General features: G+C 41.0%; 1 protein-coding gene across 1 annotated transcript in view; it reads left to right on the plus strand.

Annotated features, from left to right (window-relative positions):
* Positions 1-17871, plus strand: part of LOC123512713 (L-ascorbate oxidase-like) — a 26698-nt gene extending 8827 nt beyond the window's left edge. The window contains exons 2-14 of the mRNA XM_045269266.1: positions 6741-6936; positions 8230-8317; positions 8532-8652; positions 9628-9874; positions 10437-10546; positions 11252-11362; positions 11919-11979; positions 12336-12482; positions 12861-13129; positions 13327-13513; positions 14400-14615; positions 15647-15756; positions 16118-17871. Of these exons, the coding sequence (XP_045125201.1) occupies positions 6813-6936; positions 8230-8317; positions 8532-8652; positions 9628-9874; positions 10437-10546; positions 11252-11362; positions 11919-11979; positions 12336-12482; positions 12861-13129; positions 13327-13513; positions 14400-14615; positions 15647-15756; positions 16118-16381 (2055 nt within the window). The 5' untranslated portion in view covers positions 6741-6812 and the 3' untranslated portion in view covers positions 16382-17871. The remainder of the gene's footprint in view (positions 1-6740; positions 6937-8229; positions 8318-8531; positions 8653-9627; positions 9875-10436; positions 10547-11251; positions 11363-11918; positions 11980-12335; positions 12483-12860; positions 13130-13326; positions 13514-14399; positions 14616-15646; positions 15757-16117) is intronic.
* The last annotated feature ends 672 nt before the right edge of the window (positions 17872-18543 follow it).

Raw genomic sequence — 18543 nt, forward strand, 5'->3', positions numbered from 1 at the left:
TCTAAATTGACAATTGTTTATCAAGGTGTTTTTAAAGGTTCTAGAGGCAGACTGACAATATTTCTACACTTCACACTCATATTCTCAAACACTTTTCCTCTTCACCTCCACTGTTTCAAAAGGTTTTATCTAGATTGACAAGTGTTTATTAAGGTGTTTTAAAGGTTCTAGAGGGAGACTGACAATATATCCACATTATTAATTACATAAGCACTCTTGAAAACCCTGCTAATCATCTCTGTGGTCTTGGAAAACAGTTGTGGTGAGAGAGCAAAGTGTTTTTAAATATGGATCTAAGATTAACGACTTCAATTAACTTTTTATTTTTACTGTGGGCCATTTTTTTTTTTTTTTTTTTACTTCTTTCGTTGCCCTCGACCAGCTTTCGCCTCATACACAGAAAAAAAAAAAAAAAACGTGCGAAAATCGGTAATGAAAAGGGGCTATCCATGAAACCCAAGCCGTGTATTGAGACTGGCGGAATGGTGACGTCAATGAAGGTTATCACTACGTCTATACACCAAGTCTGTACTAATCAGTCTTGCAAGCTACGTATTCAATCAGTCTTGCAACGCTCATGTTCATAAACGCCTTTCTCTCTCACTACGACAATTTTGCAAGGCCACAGAGACAACTAGGCGGGTTTTCAAGACAGCTTTTTCCTTTTAATAAACTAGAAATCCTACTAATCTATCACCAGAACTATCAAAATACCCTAAAAAACACGGAATATCTTCAACTGGATCTTTGGGAAGCAGTGATGGTGAGGGAGCAAAGCGTTTCAGAATACAGGACCAATTGGTGCCATAAGACTACTCTGGTGCCACGGTTGACCCACGCACACCTCCCCGTTGAGACATTATCCCCTTCAGTACTGGGACACATTTTCACCATGAGTTTTGGGTATGATTGAATGATTTTATATACATTAGGAAAGGTCTATGAAAGGTCAGAAGATTAAGGGTCAGAGTTCTCACTATCCTAATTACCACATAAGAAATTTCTAAAGCTGTGTGAAAACGCCAAATAGTAACCTGAATTAATATGAAAACGTGTCATGGCACTGAAGGGGTTAACTGAGAAAGCCCCAGGGGACATCTCCATTCACATAACACTCAGCATCTCGGCAAGGAAACACAAGGGGCAACTGACCACTTCTTTTCCCATTCTCCCCCTTCCCTCTCCCTCTGTCCCACAACACAGCGACGGATTAAGGGTTGAGTGACGTCGGGTTGGAAGAAGTTAATTCGAGTGGCTGACCTTACAGTGGGAGTAAGATCCTACGAAGAAGGTTAGGTTAGGTTATAAGGTCACAATGTTGGTGTTTCAGATAGGTGCCCAAAATACCTTCTTTAGCCTGTGAAGTCCCGTAAATAGGAGTGGGTGACGTGGAGGTAGTTCACGCCACACCCACACCCACACATCAGGTACTGCAATCCTCCCCGCCACCTTCACTCACCTGGGAATCACGGAAGGTGCTACAGTGACCTGATTGCACCTGGTTCCGCACCTGGTGAAGGGAAACACACTCATCATCACCACTATACCTCTCTCCATCCTCGCCAGTTCCTCACTACCTTCCGTCCTGCCGCCTCTTAACCGCATCACTAACATGGGTGAACTATACTGACCACCACCAACCTAACACTCAGGCCTCCACCATCACTACCACCACTACCATCATCACCACCACCACCGTTGCTTTTTTTTCCTTGTTACTCTCTGTCCTACAACCACCACCACCAACACCACTACCACCACTACCACCATCACCACCAGGTTCACCCCTACTACTACCATCACCACCACCAGTTACTTTTCTTTTCCTTGTTACTCTCTGTCCTACAACCGCCACCACCACCACCACCACCACCGTCAAGACCACAAAGAGGAGAGATGTGTTTTGACTCTAATGACATGAATTCAACTCCTTTCAGTACTGGGTCGCATTTTTACCTTGAGTTTTGGGTGTGATTAGACGATTTTATTGACATTAGCAAGGGTCTACGAAGGTCAGAAGATTAATGACCAGAGTCTTCACTATTCTAATCTCTACACAAGTTTCTGAAGCTGTATAAAATTTCTTGGAAGCAGAATAAATATGAAAACACGTCCTGGTACTGAAGGGGTTAAGAGGAAGGAGGTTTCAAGACATTTACCCCTTTCTCTTGGCCAACTCTCTCTGATCTGTAAGGGGACTGGTAGCTAAGTGGGTCTTTTTTATGTTGCCCTTGACCAGATATTCTCTCTTAGAAAAAAAAAAAGAAAAGAGAAAGAAAAAGAAAAACACGCCCGAAATGACTGCATCGGCCCGGGGTGGCGCGATGTAATGTCACGTGGTGGTGTGGATGACAGCATTCGCCACACCACCACACCACCACACTCGTAAACCGTACACCACTCCAACAATGCCCCAAACTCATATTTTTCCTCTTCATTTTCTTTTTTTTCTATTTTTTCTCGTTACGTTTGATGGTTTGGTTGTTCTGATATGTTTTTTTTCCTTTATTTTTTCTTTTCTTCTTTTTTTTATTTTCCACACTCACGTTACCAGCACCTGTTTGTGGATGGTGGCACGAGGCGAGGCGAGGCTGTTACCGATCTGAGCCGCCACCAAGCAACATGTAGAAGGAACCACTTTAAGCTCCTCAGTACTGAATGGACCTTTTTATCTATTTTTTAATTTTATAACCATTAACCGTCATACTTTTGGATAATTCTTTACTTATATTTTTTTTAGAGACCGCTATTCCAGTGGGCCCTTCTTTTTATTCATTTTCTTCGTTACATAATAAAAAAAAACATTAACCCTTCAGTACCAGGACGCGTTTTCCTATTCATTCTGCTTACTACTTGATTTTATACAGCTTCAGAAACTACTATAGGGATTAAAATAGTGAAGACTCTGGCCATTAATCTTCTGACCCCCATAGACCCTTCCTAATGTAAGTAAAATCGTCTAATCACACAAGAAATACATGACAGAAATGCGTTCCAGTACTGAAGGGGGGTTAAGATTGACCACATAAACGTTCAGAGACTTTTAGCTCATGAAGGTGTAATAGTGTGTGTCAGTATTAACCGTTGTGAAGTAGATGGTGGAGATTCTGATCCTGATATTCTGATCCTGATTCTCTCCTGCCTGGCAAAAGTGTGCGGTGAAAGACTGCGTTGTGTGTGTACTTGTGTTACCGCTGGTCTTTCACTCTGCGGGGAACGCTCGCCATCTTTCACGTTGTTGCTGTTGTTGTTATTATTATTATTATTATTATTATTATTATTATTATTATTATTGGTAGTAGTACTTGTTTGTTGTTGTTGTTGTTGTTGTGGTGGTGGTGGTGGTGGTGGTGGTGGTGGTGATAGTGGTAGTTGTTGTTAGTAGTGGTGGTGGTAATGATGATGGTGGTGGTGGTGGTGGTGATGTAGTAATAACCCCACATCCACGAGGTGTGGCTCGTGGATGGGGTGTTAAGGGAGAGGCGGGTAAGGTCCTGTCCGTCACTGCCTCGTCTGTCATACCACTCCTCTGTCTGTCACACCACTCCTCTGTCTGTCTGTCTGTCTGTCACACCACTCCCCTGTCTGTCTGTCTGTCTGTCTGTCACACCATTCCTCTGTCTGTCTGTCTGTCTGTCACACCATTCCTCTGTCTATCTGTCTGTCTGTCACACCACTCTTCTGTCTGTCTGTCTGTCTGTCACGTGAGTTGCTCACTGATGCACCATGACTCTGCCTTCATAATGGTGACACACACTATGGACTTTTAATTTCCGTTTGAATTGCAATGGTTTAGGTGTAGTACAATGTTGTGCGGCACATACCACGACACTTGCTAACGCTGCTTCTCGGCGTGGTGAAGGTCATGTCGCTCGGTCAGGTCAAGGGGAGGTAGGGGTCAGGTCACTTCCTCAGGTCACTGGCTACAATGAAAGCTGCCTCCCCCTGCACTTGCCACAGCCACTCGTCTCTTTCACAGTTACGAGAAAGAACTTGTCTGCCACCAAAGAATATATATTTCCTAGAAGAAAAAGACTTGTCTAGAGGCTTAAGGCGACGGCGCGGGGCAGGGCAAGGCAGCGGAAAGCCGAACCACCATGGAGGCCGCCCTAAACACTCGTGCAAAGTAGTAGTTGTAACTGCATTAGTAGTGGTAGTTATAGTAATAGTAATAGTAGTAGTAGCAGTAGTATAGTAAAAGTAGTAGTGGTAGTAGTAGCAGTAGTAGTAGCAGTAGTAGCAGCAGCAGCAGCAGCAGCAGCAGCAGTAGTAGTAGTAGTAGTAGTAGTAGTAGTAGTAGTAGTAGTAGCAATAGTAACTAACGTGACGCGTGGCACATTTCAGGCAGTGTGTGTGTGTGTGTGTGTGCGCCTTTGGGCACTGGGGAAAACCTGTGAAACTTGAAGGGCGTGAGTTTGCAATCCCAAGGGTGAACCGGCTGTGATAATGAGTGCACACACACACACACACACACACACACACACACACACCGCGTAGTGTAGTGGTTTGCATACTCGACTCACAATCGAGAGGGCCGGGTTCGTGTCCCGGTAAGCGGCGAGGCAAATGGGCAAGCCTCTTATGTGTGGGGTGTGTTCACCTAGCAGTAAATAGGTACGGGATGTAACTCGAGGGGTTGTGGCCTCGCTTTCCCGGTGTGTGGAGTGTGTTGTCGTCTCAGTCCTACCCGAAGATCGGTCTATGAGCTCTGAGCTCGCTCCGTAATGGGGGAGACTGGCTGGGTGACGAGCAAACGACTGAGGTGAATTACACACACACACACACACACACACACACACACACACACACACACACACACACACACACACACACACACACACACTATAAAGCACATAATGTTTCAACACATGTACCGTACCGCTGCTGGTATGTACTGTGCTACTTCTTGTGCACCACGTGCGTCACCCTCCATGCCACCCTGCCACCCTGCTCTCTGCCCCCTGCCCTACAGGACAGGACATGGACGTGGTGGGGTGGGGGGGAGGAGTTGCGTCTTTAAGTTTCTTCCGTTTATTTTGTGTAGAAAGAATACAAATTGCGTTCCCTCTGAAGGTCAATGCAAATAGGGCAGTGCTGACCCTCGTACACACACACACACACACACACACACACACACACACACACACACACACACACACAGATACAACGCAATGTTCCAGATAAACTTTAATAGGCAAATTAAATATATGACCGGATGTGTGTGTGTGTGTGTGTGTGTGTGTGTGTGTGTGTGTGTAAACAGTAGGACAATTTAGGATAAGTGTACATTACGTGCTTGACTCACTTCTATACACACACACACACACACACACACACACACACACACACACACACACACACACACACACACACACACGGAAGTTGAGGTAAGAAAAAATGCTAAGTCAGTATGCGTTTCTTTAAAAAAAAATCCTTCATGATTTTTTTTATTGAATGTATTAATGTAAGGTGTATTATGAGGGGGAAACACACACACTCTCTCTCTCTCTCTCTCTCTCTCTCTCTCTCTCTCTCTCTCTCTCTCTCTTGATATTCACTACGTCTTCGTTGTCTCTTTTCCTCCTCCTCCTCCTCCTCCTCCTCCTCCTCCTCCTTCTTCTTCCCTTTCTTGGATTGTTTTATCTCCTCTTTTCTTAGAACCGCAGGTAAATCTTTGCTTCTCCTTTACTTTGTTCCTCCTTCTCTAATATTTTTTTTCATTTTATCTTGTCATTCTACCTTTTCGTTTCTAAATCTTTCATCTTTTCTTTTTCTTCTTCTTCTTCTTCTTCTTCTTCTTCTTCTTCTCTCCCTTGTGTGTTCCTGTTATCCATATCTCCACATTAATACGTCTAATCATTCCTCCTCTGTGTTATAATTTCTTCCTGTTTTTGTCTTCTTATTCCTACATCTTCTGTTTATTGCCTTTCTCTTCTCTTCTTATTCACTATATTCCTTTTTTTTTTTTCTTCGTTTATATCCTTATTTATTCTTTTCTGACATTCTTTCATCTTTCAAAATATTCTTCCTCTCCTTTTCTCTTTTCCATATCCTTGTTATTTATTCCTTTATGTTGTTTCCTGTTATTCTGTCACTTACTGTTGTTTATTGATTTTTTTTTCTACAGAACGGAGTGAGAAGAAGATAAACCTTTGTTCTTATAAAAAGTATTCTCTCATTTTTTGCAACTTTCGTCTTCTTTATGCACATTTATCTGTTCTAAGCCATTTTTTTCCATTCTTCCTCCTCTTCTTCATTTATTTCCTTATTATACCTTACGTTATCCTTCAATTACCGCTTTTGTTCATCTCCTGTATCTTTTTCTTTCAGTTTTCTTCAATTTACGCCTTTATTGCACTTTCTCCCACTTCCTATTATTCCTTCTATCTTTCTAAGTCCTTTTTTTTCATTCTTCTTCATTTTCTCCATTTATTTCCCTATTACACCTTACTTTACCCTTCAGTTACTGCTTATTTCATCTCCTCTATCCCTTTTCATTCAGTTCTCTTCAATTTACGTCTTTATCGCACCTTCTCACACTTCCTTTAATCCTTTCTCTTTTCTAAGTCTTTTTTTTACATTCCATCTCTTCTTCTCCACTTATTTCCCTATTACACATTTCTTTACCATTAAATTACTGCTTATTTCATCTCCTCTATCCCTTTTCATTCAGTTCTCTTCAATTTACGCCTTTATCGCACCTCCTCCCACTTCCTATAATCATTTACCTTCACGTACAGATGGAGGACGAGAGGAGGCGGACCCAGTAAGGCTGACCAAGGCTGGCGGCTGCGGGTATATAAAGGAAGGTCATGGCGTGCGGGTGTCAGTTGAGTGGCAGTGCCGTGGCTGCAGGAACAATGGCGGTGCTTGTGCTGGGAGCCGCTATCGTCACTCTCACTTCTGTCATCTTAGCACAGGAGCCGCCCACACCTGGTTAGTGTGTGTGTGTGTGTGTGTGTGCAATTAGCGTGAGTGAGGGTATAGTTAATTTAACCCTTTCAATACTGTGACACATTTTTACCTTGAGATTTGTGTACAATTAGACCATTTTAATTACATAAGGGAGGATCTGTGGAGGTCAGAAGATTAATGGCAACAGTCCTCACTATTTCAATCTCCCACGTGAGTTTTTGAAGCTGCATAAAATCACCAAATAGAATGATTATGAAAACGTGCCATGGTACTGAAGTGGATAAGTGTGTGTAGTATGTGTGTGAGTGAATAATTAGCGTGAATCTTTGTATAGTTAGCGTGAGAGTATGAGTGTGTGAGGTTAGCGTGAGTGTAGCCTATAGTTCGCCTGAGTGAGTGAGTGATTTTAGCGTGTTAGTGCAGTGTTAGTGTGAGTGTGTACAGTTAGCGTGATTGAGCGTGAATGAAAGAGATTAACGTGAATTAGTATAAAGTGAGCGTGAGTCTAGCGTAAATGAGAGTGATGTTACCGTGACTGAGCGTGAGGTTAGCGTGACTTTAGAATGAAGGCCTGTCCACACCAGGAAACATTTTTCGAAACACAGGATCGTTGTTTCAGTGTTTTCTAGCGTGGACAAACTCAAAGGTTAGCGTGACAGTGAGTGGCAAGGCGTCACAGCAGTGGGTTCATATGCCGCCATGAAAAATAGGAAAAATTAAACCAAACCATCTTTTTTTAGTGGAAAAGTGAAGATTTGTAGTTGGATTATTATTATTATTATTATTATTATTATTATTATTATTATTATTATTATTATTGTTATTGTTATTATTATTACTGATTAGGGAACCTTTGACATTTGTAGGGTGAGTGGCAGGTAAGTGTGACGCCGGGAATTGTAAGGAAAAGTGAGTAGGAAAATTTTGAAGGGAAAAGTGAGAGGGTGTTGACATGAGCTAAAGGAAAGTAGGACACACACACACACACACACACACACACACACATTCGAGAGGTAATTGGAGGGGTTGTCGCCTCACACACACACACACACTGAGCTCGCTCCGTAATGGAGAAGACTGGCTGAGGGACCAGCAGACGACCGTGGTGAACACACACACACACACACACACACACACACACACACACACACACACACCTCTATAATTTAATTCAATAACACTTCTTAAAATAATAATAATAATAATAATAATAATAATAATAATAATAACAATAATGAAAATAACGATGATGATGATGATGATAATAACAATGGTAATAATAACAATAATAATAATAACAACGATTCTTTACAGGGAGGAACTGTTACAGAAAATGTGTGGAGGGAGATACAAGAGTGTGTCAATTTAATTTTGATGTGCATCCTTACCAGACCATGTCCAGGTGAGTGTGTGTGTGTGTGTGTGTGTGTTCTCTCTCTCTTTATCTATCGTATCTGCATGCAAGTATTATTATTCTCTTTATATATTTTACTATCTATCTACCTGTGTGTGTGTGTGTGTGTGTGTGTGTGTGTGTGTGTGTGTGTGTGTGTGTGTGTGTGTGTGTGTGTGTCAGTATCTGTTCTTTCTCCTAACTCTAACCTCTTTTTCCTCAGGGCATGCTACGACTGCCCTTACAATATCACGGACTGCGCTCGGCCAGACTGCATAGCTGCTGATGGCATCATACGCAGAATTCTGGTCATCAACAAACAAATGCCGGGCCCTCCTATACAGGTAAACACACACTATAACACAACACACACACTCTCTCTCTCTCTCTCTCTCTCTCTCTCTCTCTCTCTCTCTCTCTCTCTCTCTCTCTCTCTCTCTCTACAATTGCTTTCAAAGGACACAGAGATGATAAGCTGGGTTCTCAAGAGTGTTTCTCCTGTTAGTGATATAAAAACCCTGTCAGTCTGTCTCTACTACCATAAAAACACCCTTAACCCCTTCAGTAGCATGATGCATTCCCATATTCATTCTGGTGACAATTTGGTGATTTCATACAGCTTCAAAAACTCATGTGATGGGATTGAAATAGTGAAGACTGGCCATTAATCTTCTGACCTCCATAGACCCTTCCTAATGTAAATAAAATGGTCTAATCACACAAACCTCAAGGTAAAAATGTGTTCCCAGTATTGAAGGGTTAAAAACTCATGAGACATCAGCTAGAGCCTTCTGCATGGAGTGGAGTTGTGATGCAGGAGTTTTTCCATTGAGAGGCTTCAGTAGATTAACTTGATTATCCCCCTTTTCTCCTATTTTTCAGGTTTGCATTGGTGACAGGGTGATAGGAAACTGTCAAGACGCCTTACACAGTGATGGTTTGACTTACTGTGACACACACTATAACAGATTCACTTCACAGTCCTTCCCTTCTTGCTCTTCCCTGTCTCTATCTTGGTGACTGATAAAATGAACTCCTTATAAAGTGATGGGTGAGCTTTACACTAAAACACTCACCAAGTTTTCTCCCATTCCTCCCCTTCCATAGGTCTATCTTGGTGACTGAGTGATGGTGTATAAATGATAATGCGTGAGCCTTACACTAGAATGCTCACCAAAAAATCCTGCTTTTCCTCCCATTCCTCCCCATCCCTAGGTCTGTCTTGGTGACTGAGTGATAGAAAATACCAATGGGTAAGCTTTACACTAGAACACTCACCTAATAATCCTTTTTTTCCTCCCATTCCTCCCCATCCCTAGGTCTGTCTTGGTGACCGTGTAGTGGTGAATGTCAAGAATTTGCTGCACAGCGACGGGTTGACTATGCATTGGCACGGACTTACTATGAGAGGCTCCAGCACTACAGACCCTGACTCACCTGCTGAGGGCACTCCTTACATGGACGGCACCCCAGGCATCACTCAGTGTGCCATCCCTGCCCGCTCCACCTTCAAATACTCCTTCATCGCCTCCAATGCCGGGACACACTTCTACCATTCGCATGCTGGTGGGTGGCAAGTGGTAGTGGTAGTGGTAGCAGCAGTAGTAGTAGTAGTAGTAATAGTAGTAGTAGTAGTAGTAGTAGTGGTGGTGGTAGAAGTAGTAGTAGTAATAGTTTTTCTTTTCCTTCTCTATTCTTGTTTTCTTAATCATCATCTTCCATCCTTTTATTTCTTTCTAATTCTGAAATGTACTTTTTTCATGTGAATTTTGGTGGGTGACAAATAGTATTAGTAGTAGTGGTAGTAGTAGCAGTAGTTTCTCTTTCTTTCCTTCCAGTATATCCTTGTTTCCCTTATCATACTTTTTCATCCTTCTTTTGTTTCTTTGTAATGCTGAAATGTACCTCTTTCATGTGAATTTTGGTGAGTGACAAATAGTAGTAGTAGTAGAGTAGTAATAATAGTAGTAGTAATGGTGATAGTAGTAATAGTAATAGTAGAATCACAGTCCTTCATTTTAAATGTGCTACTATCATGTGCATTAACCAGTAGTAGTATTAGCAGCAGCAGTAGCAGCAGCAGTACATAGCAAACCCACATCACCATTGTCCTCATCTCCACTTGCAGGTTTCCAGAGAGGTGACGGTGTGTATGGCGCCTTGATAGTGAGGGAGCCGGCTGCCAACGACCCAAACAGAGACACCTACGACTATGATCTCTCTGAGCATGTCATTTTGGTAAGCTTTGGGATGTGTTCTAGGGATGGAGACAGTGTGGCAAGGAGGACAGACATAGAATACATATGTACTTCCATATAAAAATAAAAAAGGAGCAGGATTAGAAATATTTCAGACTATAATCTCAAATGTATTAATCCTGCAGGCTGAAAGATGCTGTTTTAGGGCAAGAGTTCTCAACCATTTTTTTGGTTAAGAACCTTCTGAGTGATATGACTGTGAAGCCCCAGTAATCTGATGTCAAACAGAATGTTAATTTAGTGACTGAAAGTAACTTAATATGCAATGGTACTGCAAAGAATATTATTAGATCAGCCATCTAAATGCCCCAGGAAATCTTGTGAACCCCTAGGGGTCTACAAATGCCGGGTTGAGCACCTTTGTTTTAGAGACAGTGGGAAAGTGTAGCAGGGAGAACAAACTGCTTGAATATGTACAAAGGAGCTGGATTAAGAACATTTCATATTATAATCTTATACTTGTTATTCTTGCAAAGTGAAAGATGTTTTAGGGATAGAGAGGACAGAATGCTCGAATGACTAAGAAAGAGGAAAGGTTGAAAACATTTCTGACTATAATCTTAAGCTTGTTATCCTGAAAAGCCTTGTGATCTAGAGGCTGAAATCAATCACATAAATACCAATACCCAAGCCTAACCTTATGCAACCTAACCTAACCTCATCTGCCCCCAACCCCCGCCCACAGATGCACGACTGGCTTCACATCACCACGGAGGACAAGTTTGTGTTCCGTCACCACAGCGGCGGGGACGACTTCCCTAAATCAGCATTGGTGAATGGCCGCGGTGCTTACCAGGTTAGTAGTATTCCTCTTCCATCATTCTCTTATTTCTTATTCCTTTTCTTCCATGTTGTTTTCTTGATTCTCTTTTATTGTTCTCTTCTTTCTATCTCTTTTTCCTTCAGTGTTCTTGTTTTCTTCCTGATTTTTTTATCCATTTTTTTCTTCTTTCTTTCTCTTTATCCTATTCTTTCTGTGTTTCTGTTTTCTTTATTTTCTCTCAATCATTCTCTTATTTTTTACTCATTTTTCTTCCATATTGTTTTCTTAGTTATCTCTTCCTATCATTCTTTTTTTTTATCTCTCTCTCTTTCCTTCTATATTCTTGTTTTCTTTGTTATCTTTTCATACTTGTTTCTTTATTTTTTTCTTCCATATTCTTGTATTACTTTATCTTTTTCTGTTTTATTTATTCATCTATTTAAAGTTTAGTTCTCAGGGAAAGAGAAAAAGTAAAGAGATATTTACTGTTGTCACTGTTCTATTCATTGATTCATAGACCTATAGACACATGCATCTCTTTATTGAGTTATTTATTTCATCTATTCATCATTTTTTTTCTCCTTTACAGCATGCACCAAAGAACTCCTTGCCATCTCTCATGCCTTACTCAGTCTTCAAGGTGACGCCAGGTAAGACACACACACACACACACACACACACACACACACACACACACACACACACACACACACACACACACACACACACACACACAGATATATAAATTAGTTTCCTCTCCATTTCTTTTCTTCTAAATTTCAGAATGTCGTCACCTTTCTGTATATCTCTTCCTCCTCCTCCTCCTCCTCCTCCTCCTCCTCCTCCTCCTCCTCCTCCTCCTCCTCCATCTACAAACTCATCTATATTCACATTGTTCTAAATTATTATCACCTCTTTTTCAATCTCCTTTATTTTCTTCATCATTTCCTTTACAAACTACCACCACCACCACCACCAACCACCACCACGTCCCTTCTTTCCGCAGGTAACCGGTATCGCCTCCGCCTCATCAGCAATGCCATCCTGAACTGTCCCTTTGTGGTGAGTGTGGAGGACCATCCGCTCACCATCATAGCGTCTGACGGCAACCCTCTCGTGCCTGTCAATGCCTCCTCTGTTGTTGTGTATGCCGGTAAGTGTCTGTCTGTCTGTCTGTGTGTCTGTGTTTTGTTATAATATCCCCTTTTTCTATTTATTTATTTTTTTTTCTTATAACCGTGTTTTTAGTTGCTTGTTCATTTATGTTTATGTACGGCAAGGTGTCTGTGTCTGTCTGTGTTCTGTGTTTTGTTATAATATCCTGTTTTTTCTAGTTATTTATTTTTTATATCTGTTTTTAGTTTCTTCTTTATCTGTTTATCTAGTTCAGAGTGTCTGTGTGTCTGTGTGTCTGTATGTTTGTGTTTTCCTTATTTAGTTGTAATGTCCTCTGTTTTTCAAGTTATTTTGATCTACTTTTCTCCTCATCTGTGATTTCTAAGGTGTGGCTCATGTCCCTTTGTTCCTCAAGGTGAGCGCTGGGATGTGGTGCTGACGGCAGAATATGGCAAGTCCGGCCACTTCTGGATGAGTTTCTATGGCGGCGTGGACTGTGTGGAGACACAAGCCCACCAGTTTGCCCTGCTGCAGTACGAGGATGTGGTAGGCCAGGCTGTGAAGGGTGGCACCAAGGGAGTCACCACACTGAGCCCCGTCACCACTCAGGACACTCTCGATTCAAGCCTCAGACGCGCTCTTGACAGGAAGCCCACATACACCATGGTGCCTCCCCCTGGTGTGGTGAGTATAGCCTTGCCTAACCTAACCTAATCTTTACCTAGCCTAACCTAACCTGACTTAGTACAGGTCAGCCATCATTGGGATTTCTGGGATGTGGGATTAGTAACTTCACTGGATTATAGAGTCAATAGTTTACAATACACAAGCCAACCCAACAATCAACCATGTCATAACTTCACCACTGACATCTCCCGCAGCAAGTGAACACCATCAATAGCGCCTGCAAGGACAACCTGCTGTGTGTGGCCTGGTTGCGGTCACACCACCCCATGCCACAGCAAGCCCTGGTTCCCGTGGCTAACTTCACCCACTACCTAGCCTTTGAGATGAACCGTGTGCACAATGCTCTCTTCTACTCACGGTCTTTTTACAACTTTGACTACAGTAAGTGGGTGGTGAGGGGGTGGTGCATGTAGCATTAGCAGGGACAGTGATCAGAGCAGGGTGAGATTAAAAGGGGCTGGAGGTCTCTAAGTGGTACAGGGGCCTCAAGGGTGATTAAGAGGGAGGATCTGGTGGAGGTCTTGAAGCAGTACAGGAGACATAAGAGGAGGTGTGGTGGAGGTCTTCAAGTGGCATAGGGAACATGAGGGTGACTAAGATGGGGTCTGGTGGAGGTGTTCAAGTGGTTCAGGTAGTGTTTGAAGACAGTAGATTGTGAGGTAGAGGTGAAATACAGGCTGGAGACCTGAAATAATGCTTGGAAACAGTAGATTATAAATAAAGAAGAGGTGGACATAAAATCATTCTCAAAAACAGATTATGAATAGAGAAGAAGTAAAAGATATAAAACTGTACACAAAGGCAGGAATTTTTTATGGTAGAGGAGAAAGCTGGCAAAAGGCAACATAAAACAACAAAAAAAGGCCCACTAAGTTGCCAGTCCCCTTGCTAGTTTGAGAGAGTTAGCCAAAAAAAGGGATAAATGTCTTGAAACACTCTTAACCCCTTCAGTACAATGTCAAGGTTTCATATTCATTTTGGTTACTATTTGGTGATTTTATAAAACTTCAGAAACTTATGTGAGGGATTAAAATAGTGAAGACTGTGGCCATTAATCTTCTGACCTTCTATAGACTTCTAATATCAATAAAATGGTCTAGCTATACACAAATCTTAAGGTAGAAATGTGTCCCAGTATTAAAGGGGTTAAATGAAGTCAAGCCATAGGAAATTGGGGTTACAGAAGCAGGTAGGGAGTTCCAGAGTTTATAAATAGAAAGAGAAATCCTGACTGTTAATGTGACTAAGTACTTTATTGCCTTCCCAGTGCCTGAGGAGCAGCAGATCCCAACACCACAGATAAACAACCTCACCTTCGCACCACCGGCCACTCCCCTCCTGCTGGGTGGCGCCTCTGAGGGGAACATCTGTAACGTTGACTCTCCTCCTGTGGGGCGCCAGTGTCACCAGGACTACTGCGAGTGTCTGCACATGTACAACGTTCCTCTTGGTGCCACGGTTGAACTGGTGCTCATAGATGAAGGTATGGCGGTCTGTTGTGCTGTCTTAGTTGTTATTTTCTTTGGTTGTTTATAAAGTTTGGTGCCATTTTTGTGTCTCCTCCAGCAGTTTCTATCTCTCTTATCTCCCTCTGTGACTCCCTCTCTGTCTCTGTGAAGAAATAAGCAAATAGTTGAATAAATAGATTTTTTTTCTTTTGGATGTTTATATAGAGTTTGGTGCCATTTTTGTGTTTCCTCTAGCAATTTCTATTTCTCTTATCTCCCTCTGTGACTCCCTCTCTTTGTCTCTGTGAAAGAAATAAACAATGAGATAAATTAATAGATAAATTTTTTTCTTTTTGCTGTTTATATAGAGACTGGTGCCATTTTTGTGTCTCCTCCAGCTGTTTCTACCCTTCTTATCTTCCTCTGTGACTCCCTCTCTTTTTCTTGGTAAAGGAAATAAGCAAAGAGAATAAATAGGCAAATCTTTTTTCCTTTGGCTGTGTATATAGATATTGGTGCCATTTGTTCAGTCTCCTTCACTTATTTCTATTCCTTAATCTCTTTGTGACTCTCTATGTAAAGCAAATAGATAGACAAATAGACAGCTAAAGCTAATGATTCACTTGTCTCTATCCATTTTGTCTTCCTCTGTAACTCCGCTATATATATAATTAGCAAAGTTCTCAAGGCTGTTTCTCCTGATCATAGTGTAGAAATCTCGTTAATCATCTGTAACTGGAACCATGAAAAAAAAAATAAATAAAAAAACAGTCCTCTCACCATAACTATTTTCAAAGGTAACAAGAATGATTGCATAAATACATCATCATCATCATCATCATCATCATATTTGTTTAACGTACACATTTTCCCGTTCAGGGTGGAGTTGGACGGATGATGACTTCTTTCCACAACTGGCAATCTTGTACCATATGTTCTATTCCCAACAAATTCATATCCTCCATCACACACTCCCTCCACCTTTTCTTTGTCCTCCCCACCAGCTGCTGGACTATATAAATACATACATGGATAAAACTAACACCATATCCCTCCTCCCTTGTAGGCCAGTACGGGGACGAGAACCACCCAATACACATGCATGGGGAGTACTTCTGGGTGTTGGCGCAGGGCAGACCCAATGATGTGGACGACGCCTTCATTACTCGCAGCCAGGTCAGTCAGGCACTCGGGCAGGAAAACCTTTAGATTCTTGTGTTTTCCTGTCTATGTGTGTGTTTATAAGAATGTTGAAGGAGGAAAATGTATAAATTCTTGTGTTTTCCTTCCTGTATGTGTGTTTATAAAGGTGTAAAAGGGTTTTGAAGCAAGAAAGTATGTAGATTGTGTTTTCCTGGCTTTCTGTGTGTGCTTGTAAGGGTGTTGAAGCCGGAAAACCTTCAGATTTTTGTTTCCCTTCTTCTCAGTGTGGTTATGAAGTGATGGTGGTCAGTCCTTGCTTGAAAAATGTAAGAAAAAGCTTTATCAATTACCAAGGTTTTGACCACTTCTATTTCCCTCGTCTATCAACTTACAGGTTATGGAGATGGATCAACAGGGCTTGATAGAGAGGAACCTAATCGACCCTCCATACAAAGACACAGTAACGATCCCTGACGGTGGCTACACTGTTGTTCGCTTCACTGCCAACAACCCCGGCTACTGGCTGCTCCACTGCCACCTCCTCTTCCACTCAGCGGCTGGCATGGACCTTGTGTTTAAGATTGGGGAGGACCACGACATTCCTAAGCCTCCGCCAAACTTCCCAACGTGTGGTAACTTCCGAAACTCTGATCTGTAGCTTGTTTTTGTTGATGCAGGAATAAGATAGGTTGCTGCATTTTCCTGGTTCTGTGTGTGTGTTTATAATGGTACAGAAGTGGGAAAGAACCTATTGATTCTTGTGTTTTCTTGTTTGTTTGTGTTGATTTAGGAAAACTTATAGATTCTTGCGTTTTCCTGGCTTTGTGTGTGTTTGTAAGAGTGTTGAAGCAGGAAAACCTTTAAATTTTTGTTTTCTTGCCTCCGTGTGTTTATAAGATTCTATTGTTGAAGGAAAACTTATTTATAGATTCTTGTGTTTTCCTGTTTGTTTATGTTGAAGCAGGAAAACATATGATTCTTTGGGTTTCCTGTTTGTTTGTGTTGAAACAGGAAAACATAAAGATTCATGGGTTATGCTGAAAGACACACTAACTGCTGGAAGAGAGGGAAGATGTGATATAGATAGACTGATTCTTTGTAATTTAAAGGTTGTGTTAATGATGGAGGAGGAGGAGCAAAAAGTGAAGGAACTGTTGTGATGTACAGTTAATAATCTGCGTGTATAGAAAGATAATTACTGTGTTTAGTGTAGGTATTATAGTCTGTCTACTCTAAAATGGCTCCTGGATTTAAAACATATTGTAGCTTATTGATAACGTAATTGATTTGATGTGAATAATATTTGTTTTCTGTTGATCAATGCTTTTATTACAAGGACAGCTCATGGTTTTCCTCAAGATCTGACAACCAAGCATTCCCTGGGACACCATTCAAACCGAGACCCAGGAACCACTTAAGATTAGACAGACTATAGTAGGGGCCAGCCTTACAGTGAAGCATTCCACAAGCTATAAAGGGGTTCTGTACCTGAGAAATAGCTAAGGTCCTGATGGTGAAAGGAACCGAGTGAGGATAAGAAGATAAGACACTAACTGATAAATTGTGTTTGAAAATAGTGTATGTAAAAGAGGAAAAAGCTGCATTATGGGGCTATGGTGGGTGGGAATAGATGATAGGGGATGAGAAGTATGTTTGGCAATGAGAAGAAAATTTATGATATTTATTGAAGAGATAAGCGTTAGAACTAGGATGGGATGGGATAGAAGATTGAAAGATGGATTAAAGGACTGAGTTGGTGGGAATTAAGAAAAAAAAAAGAGATGAGATATGTTTGAAAATGAAGTTGAGGAAATTTATGAGTTTATGGAAAAGAAAATCCCGGCTATATGACTGGGTTGGGTTGGGATAGAAGAAGATAGAAGACAAAAATACTGGATAAACAATTAGTTCCTATATTGATGTTTTTATTAGTGTGTGAATATTTGTGTCAAGGCAGGAAGAAGACAAGAAAAAAGACAATATGTTATCACTTAAACCTGTTAATTACTCTTCTCATCTGTTACCTGACATAGCTACTTAGATAATATATGTGTGTAACTTCAAATAGTAGCATTGACTTAAGATGGATGAGACAAAATAAATAAGAAAGAAAAGAAGAGTTATGGAGACAAAATTTAAAAACATTAACAAAAAAACATACAAAGACAAATTCAAGAGATGTGGTGAGAATGTAAAATGAATAACAACAAAGAAGAAAGAAAGTAAGGAAAATATTGTAAGATGAAGACATGATTCAATACAGAAACCTAGATTATATAAAATGTAGGTAGACAGAAGTATGTGCCTTAAGAAATTATTCCTAACAATTAGACAAGATAAGGTGCTATTGGTGATGATGATAGTAGTATTGTACCTATTGTGCCATGCTGATTTAGGATAGTCAAATTAATGTACTTCCTTAGTGATATTGGTTTAAATGTTATTATTATGTATATCATTATTAGATCTCTTTGCTGTATAGAATTGTGTGAAGATTTTTTAATTTTGAATGAAGATTATGAAATTATGGATGTTTTAAATTATGCATTGTCCACCCCCTTGAGTTTCTCTCTCTCTCTCTCTCTCTCTCTCTCTCTCTCTCTCTCTCTCTCTCTCTCTCTCTCAGAAAGGGTGTGAAAGAGAGAAAGAGAGAGGAGATATAGAAGGAAATAGGCTAGGTAGGTAATTACCCAAAAATAATATAAACTAATGAATAAATGAATGAACAAACAAAAAACAAATTAGTAAAGCAACATCTGATGAAATCAAACCAAGGCCAGGAGAAGAAAATACCAATGTAGAAAAGCAGCAGAAAAAAAA

Source organism: Portunus trituberculatus, chromosome 34, assembly GCF_017591435.1.
Source record: "Portunus trituberculatus isolate SZX2019 chromosome 34, ASM1759143v1, whole genome shotgun sequence".
NCBI classification, from domain to species: domain Eukaryota; kingdom Metazoa; phylum Arthropoda; class Malacostraca; order Decapoda; family Portunidae; genus Portunus; species Portunus trituberculatus.